This window comes from Desmodus rotundus, chromosome 2 (assembly GCF_022682495.2).
Source record: "Desmodus rotundus isolate HL8 chromosome 2, HLdesRot8A.1, whole genome shotgun sequence".
Taxonomy (NCBI): Eukaryota; Metazoa; Chordata; class Mammalia; order Chiroptera; family Phyllostomidae; genus Desmodus; species Desmodus rotundus.
In genome coordinates this window covers 10,819,624-10,838,459 of record NC_071388.1, presented here as the reverse complement: position 1 = coordinate 10,838,459, position 18,836 = coordinate 10,819,624, and the positions used below count along the sequence as shown (strand labels likewise).

The 18,836-nt window shown below is 49.8% G+C and overlaps 1 protein-coding gene and 1 pseudogene across 2 annotated transcripts in view; both read left to right on the top strand.

Moving 5' to 3' along the window:
• The window catches only part of SPATC1L (spermatogenesis and centriole associated 1 like), a 23,391-nt gene extending 4,555 nt beyond the window's left edge, over positions 1-18,836 (top strand). Inside the window, exons 1-4 of one of the 2 annotated variants that reach the window (XM_024560047.3) lie at positions 4,837-5,038; positions 10,123-10,473; positions 17,721-17,872; positions 18,314-18,836. In XM_024560047.3, coding sequence (XP_024415815.1) covers positions 4,837-5,038; positions 10,123-10,473; positions 17,721-17,872; positions 18,314-18,640 — 1,032 coding nt within the window. In that variant the 3' untranslated portion in view covers positions 18,641-18,836. Of the gene's footprint in view, positions 1-4,836; positions 5,039-10,122; positions 10,474-17,720; positions 17,873-18,313 lie in introns of those variants that run through there. The other variant, XM_045196685.2, reaches the window with a different exon arrangement.
• On the top strand, positions 13,628-14,584 carry LOC112308506 (adenine phosphoribosyltransferase-like; annotated as a pseudogene).

Sequence of the window (18,836 nt, the reverse complement as noted above, 5' to 3'; positions counted from 1 at the left end):
TGAAATATCTAAGCCCAGAGATCCACGAAGCTCAGCAGACATGCAGCAGAATGATCACACAGAGCCCCCTTAAAAAAACAAAACCAAAAAAAGCACCTCATAACCAAATTGATAAAAACCAATGATGAACGAAAGTCTTAAAAACAAAAGCAGACATCACATATAGGTGCACAAAGACAAGGATGGTGGCCAGCTTCTCATCGGGAACAGTGCAGGCAAGAAGAGAGTGGAATGACATCTTTAAGTGTTGGAAGGGAAAAAAACAACTGGTCACCTTAAAATTCCATATTCAGAGAAAACAAAACAAACCAGAGCTGAAGGACTTCTCCAGCATCCTCGCCCTGTAAGAGATGTTAAGCTGTTTAGGCTGGAGGAAGATAATGAGAGATGGGAACTCTGGTCCTCGCTGAAGCATGCAGAGCACCGGAAATGGCAAGTCTGGGAAATATAGGATCCCCCCCCCAATACTTAAAATCTTTAAAAATAATAAACTTTTAAAAGCAAAAGCAATAACGGCATTTTTCAGGTATGGATAAGTGAAAGGCAGGACCCCAGTAACAGGAAGGGTGTTGGAGAGGATGGAATGTGCTGCTGTGGGTCTTACCTTGCGTGGACGTGGTACATTGGGAAGTGGTGTGTTATTTACAGACAGTTATATGAAAAAGAAACCTATTGTAAACCCTAGAGCAAACCACTACTGTAAGAAGGAGGAGGTAAAATAACCAAAGAGAAGGCAGGAAAAAAGAAAGAACAGATGGGACAACCAGAAAACAATTAAGATACTGGAGTTAAACCCAATTCTTACGGACAGAACCATGTCCCCCAAATTCGTATGGGACTAAATTAAGAGACAGGGATTTTAAGGAGATAATTAAGATTAAGCGAGGCCGTAAAGGTGAGGCCTTCATCCAACAGCACTGATGTGTTTACGAGAGAGAGACACACACCGGGAATGCCCAGGCAAGGAGGAAAGGCCACGTGAGCGCGTAGGGTGAAGGCAGCTGTCTTCAAGCCAAGGGGAGGAGCCTCTGGAGAAACCAGCCCTGCCCACACCTTGATCTTGGACATGCAGTTCTTGGAGCTTCCAGAACTTTGAGAAAATAAACTCAGGTCGTATAAGTCCGCAGTCTGCGGTGTTTTGTTATGGCAGCCCTAGAGTACTAATATGCCAACCGTTTATTTACTTAATTTTATTTACTGTAAAGGGTTAAGCATTCCACTTAAAGGGCAGAGATGGTCACACTGACAATAAACAAGCATTACCCATATATGTCGTACATAAGAGACTTTAAGCATAAAATACAGGGTAAAAGTAAAAGTTCAGGAAAATATGTAACAAAGACACTAATCCTAAGCAAGCAGAAGTGCTAAATGTTAATACCAAAGTAGATTTCAGGAAAATGAATGGGACCAGAAATAGACTTTTAATAATGAGAAGAGTGTCTGTTCATCAGGAAGATGTAACAGTCCTGAATGTAGGTGCCCTGAGTAACAGTTTTAAAGTGCATGAAGCAAAAGCTGGTGGGGCTGAAGAGAACTGGACAACTACACAAAGTCGGAGATTTTGTCACTCGTCCCAGGAATTACACAAAATCAATCTTCGGCCAACTTGAAGGAATTGGCATTTGTGGGGCGCTTCCCCTAACGTTCTTTCTGAGCCCTCGCAGACTGTTTGCTGGGACTGGCTATGTGCCAGGTCACGAGTCTCCAAGGAATTCAGAAGGGCTGAAACCATATAGGGTGTATTCTCTGATCACAATGGAATTAAATTTAGAAAGATTTAGAAAATCCCAAGGATTTGGAAATTACACAATACACTTCTAAATAACCTATGGTCAATAATGCAAGCACACAGAGAATCAGAAAATATTTGCGGCTGAATGAAGATAAAAACGGCATCGAAGCGTGTGGGGTGTCGCTAATGCAGTGCTTACAGACATACAGACTTACAGACTTACATGTTAGTGCTGTAAACAAAGTTTAAAATCAACAATTTTATTTATTTTCAGAGAGAGGAGAAGGGAGGGAGAAAGAGGGAGAGAAACATCCATGTGTGAGAAAAACATCAATCAGTTGCCTCTTGCACACCCCCAACTAGGGACCTGGTAGCAACCCAGGCACGTGCCCTGACAAGGAATCGAACCAGTGACCTTTCGGTTTGCAGGCTGGCACTCAGTCCACTGAGCCACACCAGCCAGGATTAAAACCAATGATTTAAGTATCCACCTAAGGGATCTTAAAACCAAAGTAATAGAAGAAAGGAAATAATAGATAAAAGAGAAGTTAAATTCTATTTAAAAACATAATAGAGAAGACCAGTGAAACCGAAAGTTAATGCTTTGAAAAATTAACAAGCCTCTAGTCTAAGGAAGTAAGGAAACAACCTATATCAGGAATGAAAGAGGTACATCACTATAGACTCTGCAGATATCAAGCAAGCTGTGCAGCTTGCCCTGCTGAGTCTGCTGACCTGGGCTGGTCACTCCCAGGGCCTGCCGCCTCAGCATGGTCACCCTCTGAGCCAACCATCCAGCCTGTCCCACCGAGCCTGCCCCCTTCCTTCTGGGTCACACCGTTCCCACTTGCCCTGTTTGCCCTATATGCTGCTGCCGCGAAGACCTGCCAAGGCTATTTCTCCACGTTCCCTCTGTGGTTTCCGCCTTGGCTGACTGGCTGTCCTCAGAGGTGTCAGACTGCCGAGGGGATAAGGCGGTATCACGAACCACTGGATGCCGGTGCTCCGCAGCGTAGACGGCGCAGACAGATCCCTTCAAAGACCATTGCTACCCAGATCGACATGAAAAAAAATGGAAAATTTAAAACTATGTCTATTTAACAAATGGAATTATAAATTAAAAACTTTCCCAAAAGAAAACTCTAGGCCCCTGTAGCTTCACTTGTGAAATTTATCTGACATTTAAGAAAGAAAGAAACCAACATAAATACCTGGAAAATAGAGGAGGGAGCACTCTGCAACTCATAAGGTCACTGTGACCTCGAGCAAAACCAGACCAAGATGTTACAAGAAAAGGAGACACAGTCCAGTTTCCCTCACAACACAGAAAACACTTAAAATATCAGCTCGTCGAATCCAGAACTGTATTAAAAGCAGCGTGACCAGAACACTGGCCCTCGGCTGAAGGGGCCGGCAGGGGTGTCCAATCCGCTGCCCGTGGGCCACATGCAGCCCAGGATGGCTTTGAATGCGGCCCAATGCAAAATCATGAATTTACTTAAAACCTTTGTTTTGCTCCACAGTTTTCATTAGTGTTTGTGTATTTAATGCGTGGCCCAAGACAACTCTTCTTCCAGTATGTCCCAGAGATGCCACACTGTTGGACACACACCCCTGGTGGCATTGAGAAGGTTTTCTTGGGCTGGGAAAGAAATGGGATTTGAATGCAATGGGAGGAGCCCATGGAGGGGCCCCAGGGCATCTGCTTTGGGCCCTGGAAGTGCCCACACCCTTCCTCAGGGGGCACTGCCCTCTGATGTGAGGGCCTGTGGGTCCAGACACTAGTCCATGGGCAGGGGGTGGGGGGAGGAAGTGTAGGGGACCTTGGGGACTTAGAAGTCCTCCTTCTGCCAAAGCCTGACTCTGTCTTGTGTTCCCTGAAGCGACATGACAGACACTGGACAGCATGGGGAACAAAGGCCTTGCTCTGCCCAGAGACACCCTACCCACTGCCTGCTCCCTGAATGCTTTGATGCTGAGCCAGGGGCCCAGCACTGGGGCTAAAGGGATGGAGGACACGCAGGTTCCCTTTTGTGGCTGTGTTCCTTCTCCAGAGGGTCAGGGGGTGACCTATCTGTTGCCTCGTGGCTCCGGAAAAGCAGGACCAAGACCTTTGGAGCCGGGAAATAGCACGGAGCTCAGTTACCTGATGAGCAGTTGCAGGAAGGGCTTCCCGGAGTGGTCCCGTTGGGGGCGCTTCACGGAGGCCCGGCAGACTGTGCGTGGGCTGCAGTCTGGCTCTGGCAGGACTCTGCGAGCCACAGGGCTGCCTGGGATTGGTCCAAATGGTAACCGTGCTCCGCTGGGAGGTCTTCAGTTAGGTCCAGTAACAGTCAGTGTTTAGACACTCAGTACTGTCTGTGTAGGGACACGGATGGGCCGCCTGGGCTCTTTCCATCAGGGCAGTGTGGTCAGCAGGCGGCCTCTAACTGCCAGTCCTTTGGAGCTGTTGGGGCTTCTGAGGCTGGGACCGCATGGGCTCTCAGCTTGGCTTTCTCTGCTCTCACTGCCTCTTCTTCCATTGAGGGTGTGTCCTGGGGCCGCCAGACACCTGCCCAGGTTTGGGCCGACTGGCCAGCCTCCTAGAGCCTGGCGGGACCTGGAGTTTGGAAGTGGCTGGGCTGGAGGCTATGGAGGGTCGGGGGCAGGGGGTGGAGCACAGGGGTTGAGGGTGGCTGCACCAGTCACTCAGAATGAAGGTTGTGTCCCCACTGGGCCTGCAGACTCCCTCAGCCTAATATTCTGGCTGTTCCTAGAAGGTGCCAGAACTGTCTTGTCTCAGGCCTGGTCCTGTATGTTCCCTTGGCAGGGCTGGCCTCCCCATGAGCATCTCAGGCCCCCGACCTGGACTTTGCTTGGCCCCACCTCCCTCATCTCCCTGTGGTGTGAGGTGTCTGCCATGTGCGCTCCCAGTCTGGGCCCAGCCCAGAAGTCTGTGGGTAGGGGTGGGCAGGGCGCTACCTCTTTAAGGTGACATCACAAGGCTGCGGAAGGTGAGGCCACCGTGGAACTCTGGTCTGGGCCGTTTCTGGGGCGTCCGTGGCTCTGGATTTCCATCTCCATGGGGCCTAAGGCCCACACGTGAGCAGGAAGTGGTAGCCATGGCTGAAGGAAACGAGCTGATGAACAGGCTCATGAGCGAGAACGCCGACCTGAAGAAGCAGGTGCGGCTCCTCAAGGAGAACCAGATGCTGAAGCGCCTGCTCAGCGAGAGCTGCCAGGAGAGCTGTGGCCGTGGCAGCCGGGACATTCTCTTCCCCAAGGCACCTGCCTACCCCGAGGACTGTTCCCCTGGGACTGCAGGTGAGGCCCCAGGCTGGCCGGGGAGTGAGGGGCTGCTCCTGCAGGTGGTCCCGGCCCTTTCTTCCCTCACGTCCCAGATACTCATTCTGCTGTGTGTCCTCAGGTGAGGCCCTCCTCCTCTCTGAGCCCGTAAGTCCACGCCTGGACAATGGGGTATAGTGGCATAACCACTTGAACTGGGAAGTGTATTGGTCAGTGACGAGCACACAAGCACTGCCATGGTGGTTTAAAACAGGATGCTCTCTGGGCCTCCATGTCCTCTGGGGTTAGCCCAGCCAGGCTGGCTCTTCGCTCTGCTTCCTGCATCCCTCCGCTGGGGCCAGTGAGCTTGCCCAGGCTTGGGCATCTCACAGCGGGGGGAGGTTTGCCAGCCACCCCAACTTCAATCCTCTGCTGCATCTCCTCTGCTCACATGCCATCAGCCAAAGCAGTCCTGTGGTGGGGCCCAGCGCCCAGGGCAGGAAGTGGCCACTCATGGAAGGAGGACTGGTGGGGTGGGTGCAGGTCCCTGGGAAGAAGTGAGCTCGGAGCTGTATTCAGCTTACCACATAGCATCCCCTCCAATACTCTGACGTTTTACAGAAAAAAATAGGCTTTGATCATTTCCTGCAAAAGTAGTTGCTTCTGATTTACCTATTTTTGTGAAAAATTCCCTCTCATACATGGAAAGTATGACTTGGGGCGTGGCTGATGGGCATGAACAGTTTGGACATGGACCATGGATGGAGCCCCGTGACCAAGTGAGCTCTTGGAAATGAGCCCATCCAACCGCCTGGCCAGGATGGGGCGGAGGATGCACCCAGCCTGCTGGATTGCCGTGCTGGATCGGACAGCCTTTCTGGTGCCCTGCGGACCTGCTGTCACAGCAGGAGCCCCTTCGGCGGGGCTGCCAGTCCCCCAGTGGGATGCTCCAGGGACTGGTTGCTGGGCCCTGCATTGGGTATGGTCACTTCCCAGAGTCCACCTGAACACCTGCCACCACCGCTGAGCAAGGTCAGGACGTATGAAGGTGTCTGCTGCCTGGTCAGACTCCGTGGTGGCTGCACAGAGCTCATGGGCCTGAAGCCCTTGGCTGCGACGATCCTTCATGGCACCTGAACATCTCAGAGCTTCAGGGGGGACCTTAAAGAGGAAGCTGGGTTAAGCATGGGGTCCTTGGGGTGGGGGGCAGGGTGGGGGAGGCAGGAAGAGAGTGATGCACTAGGAGGGCAGCTGAAGAAACCCCAAGCCCCCAGGCCCGGGCCCGCTGCAGCCCCCTGTTCTGAACTCCCCACCAGTGGCTAAGGCACGTGCTCGTCACTGGCGCTTACTGAGGAGGGACTGGCCTTCCAGTGTTGTGTCCTGGGTGTGACAACCTGGTAAGGATCAATGCTGCCTTCTCAGGCCACTAGGACAGACTAATTTGCAGTCGCCAAAGGACTTGTCCACAGGCCTCACCAGCCTGTGGCAGCTGCGGAGTCCATGTGCCTCGTGCGGCTTCGTTGTCCTTCATCCTGAGACTTGAGTCAGGCCGGGCCGACCCTCAGGGCCCAGGCCAGCAGTGTGGTTGGCAGTGGCAGGTACTGTGGTGTGCTCCCTCGCCCTCTGCCTTGCCTGGATGGGAGGTGGGTTTTGGGAGGGTACAAACCCTCGCTTAGGCCAGGCTGTTCCTAGAAGGACCCTCGTCAGCGTCTAAGTCAGAGCTGGGTCTCCGGGATCACAGCCAGCACCCCTGCCCCTGAGCAAGTCCAGATCTTGTTGGATGTCAGCCTGAAGAGGAGGTCCATCCACTGGTCAGCTGAGGCCACCAAGGTTCCACAGAGAGGTCTTGTTGCCCAGTGCAGGGCATGGGCCAAGTCCTCACAGGCCTTGCTATCCTCAGGGAGGGGCCTCAGCTCTGGTCGGGGTCATCCCCACAGCAGGGACTCTGGCTGCTGAGTCCAGGCCCCTCCCAACTGTCAGCTTCTGCAGGAGCAGCCTGGGCCCTGGGGACTGGGGGATGAGCAAGAGTCCCTGCACAAGCAGCAGCGTTGGGCACAGAGGGAACCTCACACATCCCACAGTCCCTCAGCCTCTGCCTTCAAAAGGATGTGCTTTAAAGATCCGTTTTTCTTATTCAACAATGTAAATACCCAAGAGGACATGCGTAGAAGGCTGTACCGTGCTCCTGGCCCTGCTTCCAAAGGCAGCCTGTGCCAACGTTTGCTAGGCTTTCTCTCTGAAGTTTTTGACGTGTATGTCTAGGCATCTTTTCGCTTTCCCTTTGAGCTTTCCGCCACCACCCGTCTCCCTACCATCGCCCACTGGTCTCTTCTGTAGATCTAAATGCTGGAGAGCAGACTGTCTGTGTGAGGTTCACATGTCCCTTAGCCCAATGCCATGACAGGCAGCGTCCCTCCAGCCCGCTGTGACCACGAACAGCCTGATGTATGCCTCTGTGACCCGCTGCAGGGGTGACTGCCCGGGAAATCCTTGGGTCAAAGGTTGTGGGCGGTTGAAATGTTGACACGGACACTGACAAATATTCTCTGAAGGCTGCGTGCGGCCTCTGCACTTTGCCCACAGAGGAGCAGGTGCCGCCTTCTGGCGCCTTCCCAATGCCCAGCATTGCGAAGCAGCTGTGCCTGCTCCTGAGGCAGGCTGTGCCGGGCTCCCTGCTGGGCTCCTGTGGGGCTGTTCCCTTCACTCGGGTTTTCAAGAACAATGCAAAAAAAAAAAGTATAATTTTGATTCATTCACACCGATGGCTACTGTTGTGTTGACTGCTGTCGTTTTTTCATTCGACAATCTGGGGGCAAAGAGGTCAGTGCCCCTGACTAAACAGTCAAGGTATTGCCTGTTTTGAAAATTCTTGCAGCCCACCAGTTGAAAGTTGCTGCTTTAGAGCATAATTATTTTATAACTTCTAGATTTTTCTTCTTTGCTTTTTGGTCCATTTAGGTTTTCTACTTCTTACTGAGTCATTTAAAAATAATTTCCCAGAAGGTCTCTTCTTTTGTCAAAATTTTCAGTTAATATGTAGTTGCACATAATCTTTTATAATTTAAACATTTCCTTCCTAGTCATTCTTATGGCACTTTTCTCATTTCCAAGTTTGTTCCCGTATGCCTTCTATTTCTCTAACTGTCCACAGTTTTGCTATTTTATTGGACTTTCCATAGAGCTGTTTCCAATTTTTTTCTGTGTCATTTTTATACTTTTGCTTTCCTTAAGAATTTCTCCCACATCTTGATGTGAGTGTTTAATATTTTTGGTGATTAAAAAATAATTAAAGCATTTATGTTATTGATTTCATGCCAAATATAGTTTTAGATGTATTGATGTCTTACTACAGTGTTCTGATTTTCATGATTTCTCAATAATAGTGTCTTCCTATTTTTATTTCTGATGTGATTGTTACTCAGGAGAATCCTTTTAATTTTGAGGGGACAGAGTTTTCTGTTGACTCTTGTCATTCCTTTATAGTTTTATTGTAATGTGGCTTAAAATTATACCTACATTTTGGACTTGACTGAAGGTTAAATTTTTAAAAAAAATGTTTAACACAAATTTATTGAAGTCTTGGCAATAACAGGAGGGAATTATAGTTTACTAAGTAGAAGCTAAAGTAAAACCCAAACTCAGCTGACCACAACAAAAGTCCCTTTAAAGCCGGGAGTAGATGTCACTCTTCCCCAAGTTTCCACCAAGGGGACAGAACCTCTTTCCGAGCACAGGGCTCCACTCTCCTCTGGGGAGGAACCCAGGATTGAGGGGTTTGATGTCACATGCTGGTCAATTTTTGGAAGATGTCCCTCGGCAGTTTCTGGGCCATGCGGCTGGCTGGGGTGGCAGAGGCGGAGGCCCCCAGGCGGCAGCTGGGATTAGCCGTGCTGGCTGTGAGGCAGACTGGAGGCAGGGCTCCTGCTGATCACTCTCCTTCTGCAGAACATTTTTCCTGGGGGAAAGCATTGCTGGGGATAGATCAGTTGGTCTCTGAGTAGCCACATTTCAGGATTTAATTTTGTAATATAGCTCTTAAACTATTTTTTATAATATATACATTTGCTTTGTTACTAGGAGAAAAAAGTGACACAGGAGTAGATGACATAGGAGTAGAAATGGATTTTATAAATCACAAAAGAATTGATAGGTTCTGTATGCTAAAAGTCACCATAAAAAGGGTTAAAATGTCACCAAGGCACCCACTGGAAGAAGACATTTTATCAACAAGGAATTAGGATGCAGAATATGAAAGGAACGCTACCAATAAGTTAAAATGACTACCCAACCAAAAAAAAAATGAGCAAGGAAGAGACATAGATAACATACAGAATGGAAACCTGACAGTCCCATGGATTCATGAGATGTTCAATGTCACCAGGGATCAGAGAAAAGCTGTGTGTCCTCATCAGCTGGGCCTGCACACACCAAAGAGTGACGAGGGGGTGGGATCAGAAGCTGCTGGTGCATGCGGAACTGCCACTGCTCTTGTAGAAAACAAAGTTAAACACGCACACACCTGAGCCCCCCTGCAGACAACAGATGCGCTCTGGGAGCAAGGAGGTGGGTCAAGGGATGCTGATCACAGCTTTGCTTTTACAAGAAAACCTGGGAACAGGCCCGCATGCAGTAGGGCACTGGGTAAAAAAAATCCCCATGCCTGTGTGTGTACATATGCACGCATGCAGGAAGTGGTTAAATGAACCAGGTAGCTACCAAGTGACTCCACACAGATAAATCTCAACAAGGATAATGCTGCAGCAAAAGGTATGCTGCAGAATATATAGGCATAGGTTGATACCATTTATGTAATATTTAAAAAGCAGTAGAGGTCACTCTGTATTGGGTGTGAATGTGCAGCTGGGTAGAAGCTACGAAGGTACACTTGCTCACCATGCCCATAAACTTGAGGCTGGCAACTTCCTTGGACAGGGATGGGGCCCACAGTCATTGCACCTACATCCTTCACCTTCTCCGGAGGGGGGGGCTCTGAAGATGGGGAATGTGAGCAGGTGTCAGAGCTTGGGGTGGGGTGTGCGAGTGTTCTTAAAGTGTCCTCTACATTTCTAGGGATGTTTTAGGAACATCAGCCTGACCTCTCCTCCCTTTCCTCCCTGTTTCAGTTCCAGATATGGGAAGGTTCACCAGCGTTCCTGATGTGCCCTCCCAGCTGCAGACACCCTCCCTAGAGGATCTGCTCTGCTCGCACGTCCCCCTCTCCAATGAGGATGATGCTTCCCCAGGCTGTGCAACGACCTCCCAGGTGCCCTTCAAGGCTTTCCTCAGCACCCCGGAGCTGCACACACCTCGTAGCACTGACAGGAAGCTCTGCCCACTCCTGAACCCCTTGCAGGACCCCTTGATGGACAAGACCCTGCTGGAGCCCAGGGAGATGGTGCGGCCCAAGAAGGTGTGCTTCTCGGAGAGCAGCCTGCCCTCAGGGGACAGGACCAGGAGGAGCTACTACCTTAATGGTATGGGTGGCGGGGTACCAGGTGGGCACTTGGTGCAGTAGGTGGCAGTTGGGTAGGGAAGCTGTGGGTGGACAGTTGGGCACAGCTTCTCCATCCATCCATCTAGCACAGGGAGTATGGCTGGGAGACCAGGGTCAAGGGCTGCTGCATCTGTTCAAATTTTTTGCCCATTTAAAGAGAATTGAATTGCTTATCTTATCACTGTGCTCTAAGAGTTCTTCATATAGTCTGGATACATGTTCTCTTTTGGGCGTATGTTTTACAAATATGGTCTCCCAGTTTGTGGCCTTTCCGTTTTCATAACTGTCTTTTGAAGAGCAAAAGTATTCAATTCGATGAAGTTTGGTTTATTGACTTTTTTCTTTCATATACTTCATGCTTTCTGTGTCCTATTTAAGATGTCTTTGCCAAACTCACGATCATAAGTATTCTCTCTGACATGTTCTTCTAGAAAGTTTATAGTTTTAGGTTTTACATTTAGATTCCTTGTCAATTTTAAGCTAATTTTTAGATATGATATGAGGTTTGCATTAGATATCAACTTCTTCCAGCACCAATATTTAAAAAAATTATCTTTTCCCCATTGAATTGACCTGAAATTTTTTGTCAAAAATCAATTGTCCATATGTGTATTAGTCTATTTCTTGATTCTTCAGTTTGTTCTATTTTTCTGTGTCTATGTTGATTCTATACATACTGAGTAAAGCAGATTGCTCTCCTTAATGTGGGTGGCCCTTATCCAATCAGTTGAAAGCCCAGATAGGACAAAAAGGCTGACCCCTCCCAAGGAGGAGGGGCTTCTTCCTGCTTGACTGCCTTTGGACTCCAACTGGAACTGGGTCTCTTGTCTGCTGCTCTGGATTGGAGCCACACCATTGGTTCTCTCAGTTCTCAGACCTCTGAACTCAGACTGGAGCTATATTCACCAGTCTTCTTGGGCCACCAGCTCACTGACTTACCCTTCAGATCTTGGGATTTGTCAGTCTCCATAATCACAGGAGCCTTTGTTGTCTACAACAAACACACACATGCACACACACATGCACACACACATGCACACACACATTGATTCTGGTTCTGGTTCCCTGACAAAGGCACCCTTGTGTCCTGCAACCTTACTGAACTCAATTATTTGTTCCGGCAGCTTTAAAAAAGATTCTTCAGGATGGATGATTGTGTTGATTGTGGATAAAGACAAGGTTATTTTTTCATTTCTAATCTGTATGCTTTTTTTCCCTGTCTTATTGCCTTGGCTAGAATTTCTATTCAACATTATTCCCCTGGAAATAATGTTGAATAGAAATGGTAACAGTGGGCAGTTTTTCTTTTCTTGATAAAGAGGGAGAGCATGCAGTCTGCCACCATTAAGTGTGATGTTAGCTAAGGTTCTTGTATATGCCTTCATCAGACTGAAGAACTGCCCTTTATTTTTCAGTTTGCTTATGGTTATCATAAGCGGATATTGGACTTTGTTGGACTGTTTTTCTGCATTGGTTGAGATGACCATTTGGTTTTCATTTGTAGTCTGTTGATACAGCAAATTACAACGATGGATTTTAAAACCACCTTTGCATTCCTGCTTGGCCATGATATATTAGGCTTTTCTGTATTGTTGGATTCCATTTGCTAAATTCTCATTAAGAATTTTTGCTGTCTGTGAGGGATATTGGTCTATAGTTTTATTTTCTTTTTTTAAAAAAGATTTCATTTACTTAATTTGAGAGAGAGGGGAAGGGAGGGAGAAAGACAGGAGAGAAACATAAATAAATGTGTGGTTGCCTCTCATGCACCCCAACTGGGGACCTGGCCCACAACACAGGCATGTGCCCTGACTTGGAAGTGAACCAATGACCCTTTGGTTTGCAGGCTGGCACTCAATCCACTGAGCCATACCAGCCAGGGCTGTAGTTTTCTTGTAATGTCATTTTCTGGTTTTGATATGAGGTTAATGTTGGCCTCAATGGATGAGGTAGAAAGTGTTAAATCTTCTTTAATTATCTAGAAGAGTTTGTGTAGAATTGGTATTATTTGTTTTTTAGATGTTTGGTAAAATTTACCACTAAGCCTTGAATTTTGTTTGTAGGAATACTTCCCCTCCACACATTCTATTTTCTTAGTTCATATAAGGCTGTTCAAATTATTTGTTTCTTTTTAAAGTAAGCTTTGGTAGTTCAAGTACAAAAGTAAGCTTTTGTGTCTTGTCACAAAAGTAAGCTTTTGTGTCTTCTTATGAATTGGTTCATTTCATTTAAGTTGTCAAATTTATTGGCATAAAGTTACTCCTAATATTCTGTAATTGTCCTTTTAATGCCTATAGGATCTGTGGTGATGCCATCTCTAATTTCTGATGGTGGCAATTTTCATCTTCTTTTTTCTAAAGGAGGTTAATCAATTTTATTGTCCTTTTTCTTAGAAGATTAGGGTTTTGGCTAGATCCTGGCAGGCCTATGTTGGACTACACACGGTTTCTAGAATATGTCAGGGGTAGCTTGTTTTTCCCACCCAATTTGTGCCTTAGAGAGAAAGGAGGTGGGAGAGAGATCAATTCCTGATGAGGGGAGTGTATTGATAGAGCAGGAGGGTGTTGTATCCTGCGCTTCTACCCCTCATCTGCCCTAACCTACTTCTGTCTGTACAGTGGGTCTGGTTCTCAGCTTTAATTCCTGGGTAACTTCTGCAGCCTTGCAATGTGATTAGGGAAGGAACACACTGAAAACCACAAAACATTGTGGAAAGAAATTAAAGAAGAATTAAATAAACGGGGAAACATCTTGTGTTCATGGATTGGAAGACAATATCATTAAGAGGAAAAACTTCCCAAATTGATCCACAAATTTCAGTGCAATCCCTATCAAGATCCCAGTTGGCTTCTTTGCAGAAATTAACAAGCTTAACCTAAAATTCATATGGAAATGCAAGGGACCCAGAATAGGCAAAACAATTTCGAAAAAGGAGAGCAAATGGGAGGACTCACACATACCAGTTTCAAAATTTACTATACAGTTACAGTAATCAAGACAGTGTGGTAGTCGTAAGGATACTTACACAGACCGATGGATAGAATCGAGGGTCCAGAAATAAACCCATGCATTTGGAAGCTTGATGTTTGACAAGGGTGCCAGAACAATTCAGTGGAGAGTGCTCCTCTCCTCAAATGGTGCTGGGACAAGTGGATGTGCGCATCCACGTATGACAGTTAGCTCAAAGTGTTCAAGGACTTGAAAGACAGAGCTAAACCCATAAAACTCTTAAAAGAAAACAGAGATGCATCATAAGACCCTGGATTTGGCAATACATTCTTAGATATGACATCAAAAGCATGGCCAACAAAAGAAAAAAATGTATACATTGAACTTTATTTAAAAAAAAAAAAACCTTTAGTGTCACAGGGGAACACATTTCAAGAAAGTAAAAATTCTACCCACAGAATAGGAAAAATATTTGTATATCCTGTGTCCGACAAGAGAATAATACCCAGATTATCTAAGAACTTTAGCAACTCAACAGTAAAAAGACCAACGATCTAATTAAAAATGGTCAAAGAGAGCCATCCAGCTCCTGGACACAGGAGGATGCAGCAGTGGCGGACCCCTAGCTGCAGCTGGTGGCACAGCGCACCTGCAGCTTCTTGGACTTTCCCATCCAAGGTGTGCTGTTCAGGGACACCTTGCCCCTCCTGAAGGACCCTGACTCCTTTGCACTTCCATCAGTCCACTGGCAAACCACCTGAAGAAGATCCACGGCAGCAAGATTGATGACACTGTGGGCCTAAACTCTCGAGGCTTTCTGTTTGGCCCCTCCCCGGCCCAGGAACTTGGCTTGGGCTGCGTGCTCATCCGAAGGGGAGGAAACCTGCCCGCACAGTGTCCACCTCCTGTGCACGGGAACATGGGAAGTCTGACCTGGAAACCCAGAGGGACTCTCTGGAGCCAGGGCAGAAGGTGATAGTTGTGGATGACCTGCTGGCGGAGCCATGTGTGTAGCCCGTGGACTGCTGGACCAGGTGTGGGCTGAGGTGTTGGAGTGCATGAGCTTGGTGGAGCTGACCTTGCTGATGGGCAGGGAGAAGCTGGGGGCTGTGCCCTTCTTCTCCCTCCTGCAGTATGAGTGACCTTGGTAGCCTCCCCCCACGCTAAGTAGAAAAAAGGAGAGGGCCAGCCTCCATGGCTGCAGTGACCTCCACTGGCTGACAGCGGGTACTTGCTGCCCACCTGGACTTTTTTAATAATGTCCATTTCTGCAGTGAGTGACTTTATCCAGTACCCAGGGACCTTCCTGCAGGTTCTGCAGGTGTAAAGGCCTGAGCCAGTAGCCCAGGGCAGAGCCAAGCCCAAGCTGCTCAGGTTCACTTACAGTGAAATGAGAACATGAATGTAAAAAAAATGGGCAAAGAACTTTAATAGACATTTCCCCGAAGAAGGTATATAAATGGCCAATAAGCACATGAAAAGATGCTCCATATCACTAGTTGTCAGTGAAATGCAGCTGAAAACCACACGTCCACATAGACGGCTAGAATGAAAAAGACGGACAATAAAAACTGTTGCAGAGGATGTGGAGAAATTGCACCCCGCTGTGGATAACAGTCTGGCAGTTCCTCCAAAAGCTAAACACGCAGTTCCTGTGGGCCCCAGCAATTGCATTCCTAGGTATATACCGAAAGAACTGGAAACATTTGTCCACGCAAACGTTTTTATGTGAATGTTCACAGGAGCATTATTCATAGTAACCAAAAAGCGAGAACAGCCTAAACCCCTGTCCATACAATGGAATACTGATGAGCTGTAATTAGGAGCGAAGTTCTGATTCACACTGCAGCATGGATGGACCTCGGGAACATCGTGCTGATTGGAAGCTAGACACAAGGGCCACAGTCTGTGTGATCCCATTCATATAGAATGTCCACAATAGACGAATTTACGGGGATAGACAGCAGATGAGCGGTTGTGTGTGTGTGTAGAATTGTGAGTGACTATTATGGGGTGTAGGGTTTGGGGGCGTTCAGTGAAGAAAATGCTTTGGAAATAGATTGTGGTGATGGTTGTACGACTCTGCGAATATGGGAAAAACCACTGAATTGCATACTTTAAAGGAGTAAATTTCATAGTAGGTGAATTACATCTCAGTAAACACCACTGAAGTGACTGGGGAGGCACTGGGCCCCAGGCCTCAGTTCCTTTGGCTGTAAGCGGGGCCCCGGCCCTGGGAGGGCTCACCGTGAGGGTAAACAGAGTCAAGGACAGCTCCAGTGCAGGGCTGCGCCAGGTGAGGAAACCTCAGGAGGTCCAGGTGGAACCTCTCCAGGACCCTCCCTCCCTGATTGAACTCTGAGGCCCGAAGGCTTTGCTGGGAGCTGCTCCAGCTGCCCAAGTGGCCACAACAACACTTTCTCGACACCCTCACCCAGCGTTTCTCCCGGGCCCCGGGAACCTGGCCTCTGCCCGTGTATCTCCTGCTTCCTTGTCCTATGACCTTGCAACCGTCTGCCCCAACCCCCAGCCCTCACAGCCCTCATGTGGCTCTGGGTCCTATGGCTCTGGAGGGGCCCTCTGCCTGGGTCAGCTACTCCCCTGTGGCCCCTTCCTTTCCCCACCCCCACCTGCAGAGCCCACCTCCCCTGAGGCCTGGAGTGTCCCCAGTGTGCCTCCCCATTCAGCACCTGTGAGCAGGACAGGGGCCCTAGGGCCACTCAGTGGCCCATCTGTCAGCAGCCTGCCCAGAAAGGAAGAGGCTGCCGACACCTGGGCTTGATTAGCCTGTGCTGACCAGCTGTCCTGTTCCTGTGTGAGAGTCACTGGGTGGGATCCTGGGATGAGCGGTTCCATGGACACAGGATGGAGCCAAGGGAAGGTGAACAACGGTTGAGGTTGCAGGGAGAGCTGTGGCCCAGCCATGTAGGCCACACAGATTCCTGTGTGGGAAGTCCCCTTGGGTTGGTCTTGTAGTGGCCTAGCAACCCCCGGAAGGCCACAGACCCAGCAAGGGTAGGGGTCCAGCTGACCTTTTTGCATGGTGTTGGGGGCAGAGCCTCTGGTGGGCACAGGTGTGTGTAACAGGACCTGGGGGCTGGCTGTCCTCAGCACAGCACCCGGCCTGTGTACCCACTGCCAACTGTGCTGGGTTAACCCGTGGGGCTGCAGCCAGGCAACACCCTGGGAAGGAAAAGCTCTGGGGTTTTAGAAATGGACATGTTGTAAGCGTCTCCCACAGGGATGGAAGAGCAGAACCTGGAGAGTCTGTGCCCACAGGTTGGGAGGGGGGCTGCCAGGCGCCCACTCCCCGTTGTGTGGCCTTTGGGCTCCGGGTGTCTGACCAAGTCTCAGGCCGCCTTTCCTCACTTTGCATCTTTCAGTTTCGGAGGCATCTCAGTTTCAGCCACTGGCAGGGCGTGTTCACAGAGTGCGTTGGTCTGAAGGGTGTTGACACGCACCACGTTGTGTGATGGTGACTAGTGACATCGGGGCTGCTGTGGAGACGGGAGACTTGGAGGGGAAGGGTGGTTGATGTGACCGGTAATATCCGGGAAATTATTAAAAATAGAATCTCCTGCCAACCCAGCCATCCTCTGCATAAACGTAGGAAGGGAACCTTGTTATCGAATAAACATTAAGCCAGTCTGTGAGGCACTCAGGCTGCTAAGAGGGACAGAATCTCCCCTTTCACCAGCCAGGCAGACTGGACCCTTTACGTGTTACAGACGTGCTCTCAGGTCAACCCTAACCCCGCCCTCAGGTGATGGGAGACCCAGATATCCGTATTCACCTGGTCATAGGGCAGGGGTCTCCCTTGACCCAGGTGAGGGGCAGACTCCCTGGTGATGGGGGGACAAGAAAAACAATTCTGGGCTGTAAAACAGGCTTTTACATATTTACATCGATATCAAAGGGAGGGATGAAGCAAGGACTGAGCATCCCAGGTTTCCCAGGGAACGTGTTAAGAAAAGGGAAGAGAGGAAGGGTCCTTCCCCTTTTTGGCAACAGAAAATTCAGTCTTCCTTTAAATTAGTATTTGCCCTCACAGTAGGGGCTGGAGGAGGGTGCCCCCTACCATGATCAAGACCAGGGCCCCTGGGGAGCCCCCGCCAGAGGCTCCACAGACTTCACCAGGAACCCGCAGAAGCCACTTTCAAATAGGTTCTTTGCCTACAATGGATACTGGAGCACAGGCAGGAGGAAGGTGGGCGGCCCTGGACTCTTTGTGTGGGGGACCCCAGCCTGTCTCACCATCCTCCCCCCATTCCCTCGCAGAGATTCAGAGCTTCACCAGTGCGGAGAAGGATGGCCGCATCGTTGGGGAGATTGCCTTCCAGCTGGACCGGCGCATCCTGGCCTACGTCTTCCCTGGGGTGACTCGGCTGTATGGCTTTACTGTGTCCAACATCCCTGAGAAGATCAAGCAGGTGTGCCTCCCTGCCCTGGGGTCCCCTTTCTACCCTGGGACAGGAGACTGGGTGACCCACTGCCCTTTCACCTGTGGTACCCGTACAGCTGTAGCCCGGGCAAAGCTGAGGTGTGTCTGAGGCCCATATTCCACAGGGTGTGCTGAGCCCCTGCCATAAGTACCTCTGCTCTGTGGCCTGGGACAGTCTCAGGAGTGGCTCCTGGGGCCACGGAGCATGTTGGCTTCCTCCTCGTCCAGGACGGGGCCCTGCTCTTGTCCCTGACACTGGCTGCTGGAGGGGTGACTGGGCGGCTCACTTGCCATGGTGGGGGGCTTGGCTCTGGGCCTGTTTCCCCATCTATGAAGCTTCCTTTATAGAAATCTGGTCACTGTCCCTACCCTGGCTTCCCATGGGGGCTCCTGTGGCTCCGCCCCACCTGCCCATGCGCTGTGTCCCCAGACGTCCATCAAGTCCCTGGATGGCTCTGTGGATGAGAAGAAGATGCGGGAGCTGACACACCGCTACCTGACGCTGATGGCGCGCCTGGAGAAGCTGGGCTACAACCGCGACGTGCACCCCGTGTTCAGCGAGTTCCTCATCAACACCTACGGCATCCTGAAGCAGCGGCCCGACCTGCGCGCAAACCCGCTGCACAGCAGCCCGGCCGCCCTGCGCAAGCTGGTCATCGACATCGTGCCCCCCAAGTTCCTGGGCGACTCACTGCTGCTGCTCAACTGCCTGTGTGAGCTCTCCAAGGAGGACAGCAAGCCACTCTTCGCCTGGTGAGCCCGCGCCCCAGCACCCGCCACGCCTTTCCTGCAATAAACGTGTTTGTTCCAAACCCGGGGGCAGCCGTGCCTCCTGCGTGTCCCCTCCAGCCGGGGGAAGGGCCGTGTCTGCCAAGGGAGTGCCCAGGGCCACAGGCAGGAACGCTGTGCCAGAGCAGGCGCCCCATGGACCGGCCAGGCGCACCTGACGCCCA